Genomic DNA, 12689 nt, shown 5'->3' on the forward strand with positions numbered 1-12689 from the left:
CGCGTGCAGCCACAGCAGGCAGGGAGTCTGCCTTAGCCCTGCTGTGCCACCCACCGGACTTTTAACAGCTCGGTCAGCACTTCTGACCAGAGCCGCCAGGGTCCCCCTTTCACCAGGCGTTCTGGTCAAAAACCAGGGAGTGGTCTTCTTTGGGGTGGTGATACTAAGAATGGGGGAAAGTGCAAAGCTGCCAGCTCCCTCAATATTATCCCAAGGACCATCATGATTTTATGCTTCACAGCTTCTCAGTCTGCTGATTTGACAAATCTTGTGAACTTTTGCCCTTAATCAAAATGGCTGCCATCTCCTATTACCTTATAGTTGTACTATTGTCCGAAGTGAAAGTCTCCGCCTTCGGTTAAAACGACATCCGTTTCCATGCAGCTTTGCGGAATGAAGTGAGGCTGCCTTTCGGAACGAGTGCTGCCCTCTCCTCTTGTTCGCTGCGGGACTGAAGCCAAGCTGCCTATAGGGAACACTGCCACCCTCTGGGCTCTCCGTTTAGGAATCTGGACGGTAGGGCTGGTTGAAAAACAAAACAAACGTTGTGAAATTTGGTTTTGGTCAGTTTTGAATTACAGAAATATTTGACCAGCTCTGTTGGACTGGAAGAGACTGAGGAGATGTAATGTGCTAAAGAAGCAGAGTCAAAATGAGGGGGCAGGAGTTGGTGGGAGGAAAGGGAAAATATAGGGAACAAGTACATGTGGACGAGCATGCAGGGGGAGTGTAAGTGGGGCTGGGAAGCAGATGGGACAGGGAGAGAAACAGGAACGGGCTGGGAGGAGGGAGACGGAGGCGGGTTGAGGTAAGGGGGAATGGGGAAGGGCAGCGTGGCAACTCTCCAACCCTAGAGGCCAGAGAGTGAACTTCCCTACACTGCAGGCCATGGAGGCCCACATTTGTGTGATTTAAAGGTTGAATTTTGAACCTGAAATAATCACACCCCTCCAAGGGCTTGGGATGGCTTGTCCCTAAAGACTCGGGGCAGAGAAAGCGTGGGTTTGGTTTTAATTCCGTGAGGCTATTATAATAATGTGGTGTTTGATTCATGACTTTTGAACCCTAGGGACAGCAGCACTAAGGTGGTGCTGGGCCCCAGCACGGTGATACCGTCTTCGGTGGGGAGACAGGACGCAGAGTAAGTTTGGGACCGTCCCTTTTGAACGTTCATCACGCGTACCATGGGGTGGGAGGAAGAGGGGCATTTGGGCTCCATCTCTTGGAGCAATAACGCAGGGGGCTGGAGGGAGATCGATTGGAAACCGCCGCCCCGATTGTGGTAACGGGAGAGGGGGGGATCGGCGCTGGGGACTCTTTCCTCCTCTGCCGAGTGGCGCGGCGCTGCCAGATGCGGCGAGGGGATAGAGCCAAAAAGACGCATAGCGGACGAAACGGCCTCTCCCGCCGGTTCTCGCGAGAGCCGGAGAAGGGGTGGGGCGTCAGCGGGGCTATGACTGGCGACTCGGAGCTGTCGCCATTGTGAGTTCTGCAGGCGGAGGCGGCTGGGCCGCCCGCAGCGGGGGGTGCCTGGGACAAGAGGAGACGCGGGCTCGGGTGAGTAGGGGACAGAAGGAGTGGCTCGGTGTGTGGGGCTCCCCCTGCCTGGCCGCGGGGACATTGACGGAGGTTGAGGCCCGCAATATCCATCTTGTCTCTGGGCTGTGGCGGCGGAGCAGGCCCGGCCGGGCCGCAGAGCAGCCAGGTCTCTACCTGGCCCGGAGAGACTCAGCCTCTTTGTCGCCCGCTGTCCCGCCACCCTGCCAGGCTTGGGGTGAGGCACGAACAACCAGCCCCCCTTCCGCCACCAGCTCTGACTCTTCTACGCCCTCTGACCCCAGCTCGCCAGGTGTGGATCAGCCCTGCCAGTGCCACCCTCCGAACCGCTTCAGCCTGGGCCCCCAACACCAGGCCAGCCCCGGTCGGGCTTGCTGAGCAGCGCAGGCTCGCTCCCGGCATGATCCCTCCCCTATCTCTCCGCTGGGCCTAGGGAGTTGCCCTGTTCCCTCTCCTGACAGGGCTGGGGGAGTAGCCGCACCTTCCTGAGTGAGTCTGTGGTGGAAACTTGACCCCGATGGACTGAGTGGTCTGGGAGGGCTCATAGAGTTAATCAAGTCTATATCTGTGCAGAAGTCCCAATTATTCCTTCTCCTCCCCGTTACCACCACTAAGACAGCAGACGGGAAGGGGGGTGCAGAATGGCTGTTGAAGGGGAATTGTTCATTGTCTTGTTGTGGGTCCCACCATGCCAGAACTAGTCGCTGGAGGGAACTTTAGGAAGGGTCATATCCCAAAGCAAAGGGAACATAAACCATCCGTAAGAGACGCTTCTTCCTCCCTTCTACCCCACTCCCCAAACTCCTGAGGCAGAGACCTTCCTAACAGGCAGAGAGGCAGGGATGCTGGCTGTATGCATCCCCTCCACATGAAGTATTTTGGGATCACAGTGATGGCAGAAGGGGCATATGCACACTTCTATTGTGTAGTGCTGCAGTGGCCCTTTCAGAACTGGTGTAAGTTAAGGAAGGCCTTAGTGGTCATCTGATCTGCAGAATGGGCCTCTGGCAGCTGTAAGACACAGGGAAATGCGTTTTTCCCCTCTCAGCCGGATTCTCTTCTGATTAAAAACAGCTTCTGATTTTAGCACTCCAATGATGAACCAGCACCAACCCATATCCTATTCAGTACTGCAAAGTCAAAGTGTTCAAAAGTCATTAGTAAGGTTCTCCAAAAATCCCAGTAGCTTTAGAAATATTTTTGCCTTCTGTTTTTAAATCTTTAGCGTGTGCTTGGATCATGATTTTTCTTTTTCCTAGCTATCACGGTTCCAGAAAAATTACTTGAATTTTCTATTACTTAAAATCTGAAGTGGTCCCCTCATCACATGCTTCCAAGCTAAAATTGCAGGACCCATAAGCATTGCTTCTTTCCTTGGCCCCCTGACTCCCACGTCTCCCTGTGGTGGGGCAGAAAGATTGTTCTTGAAACACCAAGCTGAAGTGTTCATTTTCTCCTTCCCTTCCTGGAGCTGATGACTGGAGAGGCTCCAAGTCAGTGCCAGCCCCTATCCTCTCCATCTCTTCTCTGTGGTGAACTGGTAGACTCTTAAGCCTGGTTGTCCTTTTGTACTATACCCAGAGGCACTGATGGATTGTGAGAAGGGTGAGACAGTGGCTTCTTGGCTTGCCAGTACTGGAGTTGAAGGAGAAAGGACAGCATCTTTTACCCCTTTGTTACACTTAAGTGTTTAGGAGGCAATGGGATTTAGAGAACCTACAGCAACTCTCATCAAACTTAATATCTCTTACCACTTTCTTATGACAGTCCTAGAGGTTACTTCTAATACTGAAAGTACCTTATTATGGTAAGGAAAACAGTTATCCATGAAAATCATCTTTTCATGTCCATTCAGTTAGGGATGTACCCCATATTTTTCAGAACTGGACATCATAAGGGCACACCACTCTGCCAATTCAGTAGTAGTTCCTTGCACCATTCATCTAGTTTCTCATTCATTTTAATATGCAATGATTTTTGGGATTGTGCTGAGAACATAGTACGTCCCTCTCAGTAAAATCTGCAGTGGCTCTTCTGTAAAACTGTCTGAACACGGTCCCAACTTCTGTGCATTTTATGAGGCTCATCCCAGTGGCTGTGGTTTGGCCTAGGAGTTTACTTGTAGTGACAAAAGTATCAAATGCTCCATGCCTTTTTGTTTGGTGTGGACTTTGAACTGATCCCGGCAACTATCAGTCTTCCTGGGGATTAAGCACTAAGCACTTCTTCCTCAGAGACCAGTCTATGGGCTTCTAAAACAAAGTTCGGGAAAGCTAACACTTAAATTTTGGTCCATATACAATTGCTAGTTTTTAGCATATAGTCTACCAAATTATTAATTGGCTGAACACTTCTCAAATTTTATTTTTTTATAAAAACTGTTTTCAGTACCACAAATCTACTTTCATAGAATATCAGGGTTGGAAGGGACCTCAGGAGGTCATCTAGTCCAACCCCCTACTCAAAGCAGGACCAATCCCCAATTTTTGCCCCAGATCCCTAAATGGCCCCCTCAAGGATTGAACTCATCAACCCTGGGTTTAGCAGGCCAATGCTCAAACCACTGAGCTATCTGTCTCTCTCCTCTGACCCCCCCATACTTTGAATGTTTTTAGTGCAACTCTCTAATCCGTAAGTGTCTAAATGGATTTTAGAACCTGCAAAAAAGTGTGCTACTTTGAATCCATGTTCAGTCATATTTCTGCCATTGTTGAGATTGGAGTTGGGTAAGGTCCCAGTGCCCCTTCCAGAGTAAAACTCTGTAATGGTTTGTCAGTTGAGGTTTCGTTTTTAATGTAATTTGTCAAGGCAATGCTGTGTATTTTGTAGGTATTGTAGCTAGTAAAATGCTTTAGGGAGTGTGTCAGTGAATAGAGGAATGTTGTCAACCAAGGAAGCCTATTTAAGCTAAGTATGTCAAAGCCAGTAATTATACAAAAAGCTGTTGAATATATTTTAGCACTGGTAAGACAACGAGTATATTTTCCCCACAGAGTTTGTGGAATAATTATGTAACATTGTAATGCAATGGTAATTTGGAATATCTAAAGTTACATTTATCATTTACTTAGATTAAGTCCCCTGGGACAGTTTTGCGGTGGTTTCTTCCTCCTCCCCAATGTAAAATTGTGCTCAGATTCCTGGTACTAACATTACTAATTTTTGTTGGGTTTAAAACAATCCTTTTAAGTCATGTGTTGGCTTTTAAGGTAGTTAAATTGTACTGGTTAATATGAAAATACTCAAGGGCTCATCATGAGGTATTTGGGAAAAGCTATACAGAAAGAATTATTAAGAATAACTCTGAAATAAAACCATGTCTATACAATGGAGTAATGCACCTATGGGATGTGATTTCTGAAGTGTATAAATGTCACACAGTTAACTGGTTCACATAAACCCTGCTGGTATGCACTAACAGTTCCCCAGTGTGCTTTAAAATAGTACTATTTGAAACAGTACTTCATGTAAAGACAATTTAAAACAGAATAGCTATTCTCGACTAACACTCTTATTCCTGTTGTCTATGTGTAGACAAGCCCTAAAGTGCTAGAACTGGAAAATGAAATGATTCCATGTAGGAGTTTACTTTTTTCTAAGTGTCTTAAGCTACCATTCAAAATATCTAGCAAAATCTAGGGAGCCACTGATTCTGCCAAAGATTTTTGTGAAACTTTTATTGTGACAAATACAGTATAGTTTGCAGGATTTCCATGCAACTTCTTCCCTTGGTGGATGTAAAATGTTATCAAATCAGAATAAGTTTCAAGTCATGTATTCCAGGAAAAGCTTTAAAACGCAAACTGAAGCCATGTCTACACTATGGGTACTGTAGCAGCATAGTTATGTCATAGTTATGCCAGGATAATCCTGTAGTGTAGGTACAGCCTATGGCAGTGGAAGAGCTTTTTCCATCACTGTAGGAACACTATGGCTTTATCTTCATAACACTTTTGAAAACCCCCAGCCCTGACTAACAAAAGTTTAACAGACAAAAAGCTCGGGTGTTGACAGCATTATATATCCTGCGGACATAGCTACCGCTGCTTGTTACAGGTGGCTTAATTATTCTGGCAGGAGAGCTCTCTCCTGCTGACAGAGCAGCTACATGGGAGACGTTGCAGCGGCGCAGCTGTGCTGCTGGAAGGTCTGTAGTGTAGACAAACCTACCTTCCCAAGTGATAGTAGCTAGTTCAATGGAAGAATGCTTCCATTGACCTAACTGCATCTACGCCAGGGGTTTTATCGGCACAGCTGCATTTCTTAGGGGTGTAGCTTCTTCATACCCCTGAATGCTGGAGCTATGTTGATGTACATTTTAAGTGTAAAACAGACCTGAGTGCCCAATGTCTGTCTGAAGCTGCAAAGGGCATGAAACAGTAGCTAAGAGGTGTGAAGTACCCAGTCATCTGAATTCAGAAGCATGCTGCTACCCTTAGGAGGGTGGTATTCTGGCAGGGCCATTATTTGGGAGAGATAGGGGGCCCTCTTGTGGATTAGTACCCTAGGCACAGATTGCTTTAATTTGACCCTGATGTGAGTGCAGGTGGTAGTACAGAATGAGGCCCCTCTATCTTCCTCTGCACACCTAAGTAGTGTGTGTGTGGCCTTGTTCCTTGTACACATTCCTGGCATAAAGAAACTGACAAAGCTCATGCCACTTTTATGCTGCTGCTTAGAAAGCACTATAAGGATACCATCCAGAATAGAGGTAGGAAGAGAAGAACTGAAAGAGACTTGCAAAAGGAAGAGAGCTGCACCAGTGTAGTAGCAATGTACATTACTCTGAGAGTTTCTCAGCCCACTTTTTAGACCTGCAGAGAGTAGTGAAGTATTATCCTCTTTTTACAAAAGGAAAGCCAAGGTAAAACATGATCCAGTTTACTTTATGGTCATATAGCAAGTTAGTGGCAATTCTAGAATTAAACCATAGGTCTCCTGGTTCCTAGGCCTGTGCTTTAAAATCACTATACAAAGCACGTGCGCAATAAGTATTGATGACAAACTTAACATATACCCATCTGTTGTTGCATTCTATACTACCAAAAAAAAAAATGGGGGGGAAGCTAACTTTTATCTCTCGTAGAACACTGAGAATGGAGTCTAAACCTTCAAGGATTCCTCGAAGGATATCGGTTCAACCCTCCAGTTCCTCCTCTTTAAGTGCCAGAACATTGTCTGGAAGCAGTTTAGCTGATGCATATCATACAAGAGAATCTTCACTGAGACTGGATTCTGGATGTCAGGTAAGTCATTTTATATTTGCTTTTAGAAGTAACATCTGTATCTGCCTCTTTTGGGCAGGATTCTTAACAAGATTAATTTCAAGGGCAATATAAGGAGGAATTTCAACATGTTTTCTCACACAAACAAGATAAATGCAAAAATTCGGCCTTGTTACTGGTAGTGCTTTGCACGGCCATGCAATGGCCTAGAGTCACTTTGTTTTACTATCTTTCCCCACTACTGTTGGTATGTAGCCTCTTAAATCAGTGGCTGAATAAGGAACATCATTAAATGAGTCCTATGCATATCCTTTGTCTATCGGGATGGTGATTATAGTATAGGATCTTGAGGGAAGTCTGTTTAAGTAAAATCGGGATCTTCTGGTCTGACAGGGAAGTGAGGACCATAAGTTTTACTTTTGCCAGAGCACAGCATTTTAGTTTTAGATAATGGTGTCATGTCTCAAGTCTAAAAATGACAGCACAAAACATAAGCTATACCTGATCTGTTGTATTTAACTGTTTGTCTGAAGATTGTAAGGCATGAATAGGGATATAAAGGAGTGAGAAGGCCTTCAGTCTTCAAGTCATTCTGCCAGTATGCTAGCAGAACTAGAGATAAAGCATAAGGGATGCTAACTAGAACATTGTCTGAGAAGGCTGAGTTGTGTCTAGAACAGGGTGCTTCAACACAATATACTAACAGCTGAGTAATTAGCCTTTTGTCATGTTTACCTGTTTTTAGTTTACACAAGTGTATAAATAGACAATACTGTACATAAGTTGTTTCTATCTAAATACATATGAAACAAGCTGAACTTAAAATATAAATCAATATAGGTGACTTTAAATTGTATTAATATGTAGAATCTGTTTGGCCCACACAAGATTGGTGCTCTACCTTATTACACCAGAGGGACACAAACCTAAGCACACAGTCTTGAACAAGACTGTTTAGTAAACTAGAAATAAACACTTTAACGATTAACCTGTATAAGTAGATCTGGGGGGGGGGAAGTCTTAGATGCAAGATATTGACCAGTGAGTTCTTTCATGTTACACTTCAGTTAATGATTTGACACTATTCACAAAAGAGATTCTCCAAATTCCTTTTAGAAAAGAAGTCTTGCAAGTGTAAATATGTACCAAGATTTGTGTGTTAATAGTTAGTACTCTTAACTCATTCACACACAGTGCTTTACAGAGGTGGGGAAACACTTTTTTAGGTGTGGAAACTGACTTGCTTGGTGTGTAACATCAGGTATGCCAGAACAGGGAATAGATCCCAAGTCTAACTCCCAACCTGATGACCTGTATATTGGACCACACTGCCTAAGCTCAACTGGTAATCCTGTACTAGTTTTCTGTGGAAGTGCACTTTTGGGGATATGATCTGGCTTGAATAGGAGTAGTCTTTTCCCTATTATCAACAAATTTGTTACCACACTTGCTTGGCTTTACTTCTGTTTAATCCTCATTATCTTGTCAAATAGTGGTTTCAGTGATTAACTCAAATGGGGAACACATCAATGCTATCCTTTTCTAGAAAAGGAAATGTGGAGGTAGGTATACAGCTGATGTAACCTTCCTTCAGTTAGTAAAGAGAATGCTAGCTGTGACTGACAGTGTGAAAGTGTGTCATTTATCAGATGGATAAATAATGAGGCATACATCCCTGTTTTCTAAAACCAGGTGGCTAAATGGTGTGAAATTTTACACGGGGTTGCTTTTTTGATGCCCTGTTAATTTTCTGTGTAGTTGCTCTTTATGCATTTTTAAATAGGAAGTTTCTGAAATGAGGGTTTTGAATGTTTTTCCTTAAAGTCCTACTTTTCATTAACTCAGACATTACCAAACTTTATCTAGAGAGGCAGGTGGATCTGATGCAAAGAATAGAGTGGTGGGGTGTGTGTGTGGTTGGGTTTTTTTTGTTTGTGTTTTTTAAGAAACTTGATTTAGGGTCCTTTTTAGCCATTCATGTTAAACCAGAGTTTGTGCTGTACACACAAGGTTGGTTGATGGGGTTGCTGAAAGAGCCTGATGCACATAAAACCTTCTCAACTAGCAGCTACACTTTTGGGGATTTTTTTTTTTCCCCCCCCTACAAGCACAGAAGGGAAAAAAGTTGCTGTGCTGATAAAGTGTGTAGTGATGAACACTTACCACTCCCACTGCTTCCAGAGAAACAGGTCCGCTTCCCTCCCAAATTAAGCACTGAAAACCTGGGAAATTAATATACAAACTTTGTGAAATAGGGTTACTGCACACACAGAATATTTGACACCCAGAAAAGCAAAGAAGTTAAAAGTTAAGCCACCTAGCAGTATATACGCTCTATTCCACTCACAAGCACACACCTAACCACTACCATATACCACACACTTAAACTGGCATCACTAGGCAGGAAGCAGAGTATCATCCCAGCCTTCTACACACAGCCCTTTACCAAACTCCTCTCTCCAAACATGGCCAACTACACCATCAAACATCCACAACTGCTGTTGATGGGGAGGAATAATTGGGTAAAAGGGCTCGTGCAGAAAGTTAAAAGGTAAGCAGAATTAGGGTTTTGGTAGGTGGTCAGTGGCATATAGTAGTTGTGGTAATGGTAAAATGTGTGCCTGTGGGTGAAACAGTAGATCTGTTGAATGGCTTAACTCTTTTCTTTTGTTATGGGTTTGGTGTGTGCGTATTGCAACCCTGACTACCAAACAACTCAGTAGGTATTTTTATACTGTAGCATTTGGAATCCCTAAGGTTTGGGTCTTTGTTGTGCTAGGCAGTGTACATGTGGTAAGAAACAGACCTCCTTTACTACAGGAGTAGTCCATAAAAAGAACATCTAGACTGTCAGTTTTTATTTAGTTTTCTCCCTTCCTCTCCTCATCCACCTCACCCAGAAATCTTCAAAATACTCATTTCAGACAATTCTGACTTTTTCCTTCAAGTGTCCACAGAAGTTACAGCCCTCCTCTACACATCTCTATTAAATTATCCTCAAAGTTTAGAGTTTGTAGTGTAATATATCTGTCCTAGCACTGCTCTTAAGATGTTTTGGTTTAAATTGAAGTGGAGGCATTGTCTTACATAGTGGAAACTATAGAAGGAGACAAAAGTGTGGTTTGTTTTGCTTCATCTTACCTTTTTGGTAATTTAGCAGCATTAAGACTCTATAAATAGAAGCTCTCTGAAGCTACTTTTAGTCAGTCTTTCTTACTCTGAAAGACGACATCATATACAAGAAGGAGCTGGAAGGATTCAGGACTTTACATTCTTAATTTGCAGTAGCTTATTTGTGACTGACGCATTTTGCAGAAACTTATATAGGCTTATATAGGAACACATCTAATTAGTATTAAATATCACAGGTAGAGGGTTAGCGTTGGAATTTTTTTTACACAAATTCCTTAAGCAAATTGCTCGCGGGAGGACGGGGGAAGCAATACTAATTTATTCAAGAAATTAAATCCTGCAGGCCATGATTTATGGTGTTTAAAAGTAGCACAGTTAGTGGAGATTAAATGCCTTAACATGTTAAACTTTCTTGTGTGTAAACAAGAGAACAGATGCTTATTCAAGGCTAGCTGGCTCATTTCCCCTGGTCACTTGGGATCTGAACCCCTAAGCAACAACACTTGGCTCTTTGCTCCTTGAGTAACTGGGTCACATAAGTCTGAATCTGCTCCAACATTCAAACTAAGAAAGCATGCCTTTTAGCATAGGCTCAAGCTCCAGAATCCAGAAGTCAGATGTTCAGTCACTGCTGACAGTCCATCCAGGAGCATTGTGTTACATAAGCCGTTTCTTGGATTTAATTTTCTGAGTACTAGATCATTCAAGTTATCATGTATTGCTCAGTAGGTATATAGTCATGGATCTTGCCTACATTCCTGTGTCTCGAATACATGACTTTCCAGGCCTATTGGATGCAGAGGATGGCTTAGGCAGAGGTTAGAACATTTTCAACATGTTCACTCATAGTAAGGTTAGAACTCCTGAGTTCTGCTGCTAGCTATTCATTACATAGCAATGGATAAATCACTTAAGTCTAACTTCCTCTTAAAATAGGGATGATGCATACTTCTCTACATGTAGAACCATTTTATTAGTATTCATATGGCGCTGTAAAAATGTTAATGTTTCTGACTGTCTAATTTGTTTAGAAATAAAGTCTTAGCAATGACCTATTCCATTTTGCCCTTTCCCTGGTTAAATTGGAATATCACTCCTCATAACACTCTAAGGTCTGGAATCTAGTTGCAAAATCTGCATTGTAAGAATTTCACACCGAGTGTCAATGAAACTTATCACAGACTTCATGTGTTGGTACTTAGATATAGAGCCAAACTATCTCTGAGAACAATTTGTCTCTTCTCATGTGCTCTCAGCGGTCTTAAGAAATTTTAGGAGCAGATTCCAGTGTTGCTACAGGTACAGATTTCAAGTGACCAGGCTAACTGAGCCAGCTCATCCTGAATAAGTAATAAATATACACACACAAGAATAGAACTGAAAGGTTTTTGTCACTTCAAGATTGAGTCTGAAACCTGACAAACAAAATATCACTAAGAGCTGCTGCAGTTGCATAATAATTACCTTCAAAATGGGGTGCAGTGTGTTGTGTGTTTTTTGTTCTTGTTTATAAACAAGTAGATACCAGGTAATGATATGGAAGAAAAATACACCCACATACAAAATCTTCTCAAAACTAAAGAGCATTCATAATTGAAAAGCTTACCTCCTAATAGGAAAACTAACTTTCAAAGGCACAACAAATCAGAAATGAAAAAATTGGTACAGTGTAAATTTTAATGGGCATAGCCAATAACTTAAGACCATCCATCTAGGTACTATAGTTTTCCCAAGATTTCAAATGGATTTTATGCTTGGAACTAAATCAGACGTTAACCGCCTATAGGCGTGACATGCTTAACAGGCTAAAAGTCAAGCCAAACAAAGATGCATTTGTATCCTCCAACCATCTGAGGAAGAGTAGAAATAATTTGACAGTAGTAAATGCTGTCTTTGTGTCACGTAAGTGTCACAGAGTCACCGGGCCAATGCTCTGGAACTACTCCATATGAAGCCAGTCAGGACTCTGGTGTAGCATGCCTCCTCTCTCTGAGCATATTGTCACCAGGGCAAGAAGCTTACACAGCTTCAACCTTCCTGGGTTGGACCTTGGAGCATTCAGCATCCGCTTCCTCTCTGTGCGCTTCCTGCAGCAAGTCTGTCTGGGTGGGGCTCTTGGGAAAGCCAGAGGGCCCTGCACCTCAACTCCTGCAGTCAGCAGTGACTCTCAGCCAGTAAGTAGAACAGAAGGGTTTATTAGTTGACAGGAACACAGAGTAGAACAGAACTTGCTAACACAGAAATTGTTGACTTTCAGCCAAGTCCATGGGGAGTCCTGGGCCAGATGGCCTGGACTCCCCCTCTTTCAGTCCCCCCCAAGCAGACTACCAAGCTACCAGTGATCGGACCTGCGACACCCTGTTGCTACTCCTCTTTGTCCTGCTTCCTGGGCAACCCGATTCCCACCACTGAAATACTGTCACAGTACATAGGGAAATGGAGGTACGCACAGTAGTCGAATAGGACAGTAAGACACTCATGCAACATAAGGTGAATAAAACTCCACGTCGTCGCAGTAAGTGTCAGTTTTACATGGTTTAGAGTTCTAAAAGTAAGAGCATTATAAATGCAAGCTTTTTTGGTTTTCTATTCTATAAACCTTCCAAAAGTTTTGTGAAACTTGCTAGCAAAAATCTTAAATTATCACCTTCCTTTCCTACAAATAAGATTTAATTAAACTGGGAGTTTCTGGGAGCTGCTCTTTTTTGACAAGGACACTCTGATTTTTGTGCTGCTTTTTAGGGCCTACTAAAACCTCACTTTCTTTGGTTAGTT

General features: G+C 43.3%; 1 protein-coding gene across 6 annotated transcripts in view; it reads left to right on the forward strand.

The window, feature by feature from the left end:
• Window positions 1-379: 379 nt before the first annotated feature.
• The window catches only part of MARCHF7 (membrane associated ring-CH-type finger 7), a 34946-nt gene continuing 22636 nt past the window's right edge, over window positions 380-12689 (forward strand). For 4 of the 6 annotated variants that reach the window (XR_014713678.1, XR_014713679.1, XM_084644099.1 and 1 more), the window contains exons 1-2: window positions 1070-1141; window positions 6644-6803. Coding sequence is in view for 4 of the 6 variants with exons in the window: in XM_084644099.1 (XP_084500225.1) it covers window positions 6654-6803 (150 nt within the window). In the remaining 2 variants the exon portion in view is untranslated. Of the gene's footprint in view, window positions 517-1069; window positions 1142-1439; window positions 1558-6643; window positions 6804-12689 lie in introns of those variants that run through there. The other 2 variants (XM_084644101.1, XM_084644100.1) reach the window with 2 other exon arrangements.

This window comes from Lepidochelys olivacea, assembly GCF_965140295.1.
Source record: "Lepidochelys olivacea isolate rLepOli2 genome assembly, chromosome: 11".
Classification (NCBI taxonomy): Eukaryota; Metazoa; Chordata; order Testudines; family Cheloniidae; genus Lepidochelys; species Lepidochelys olivacea.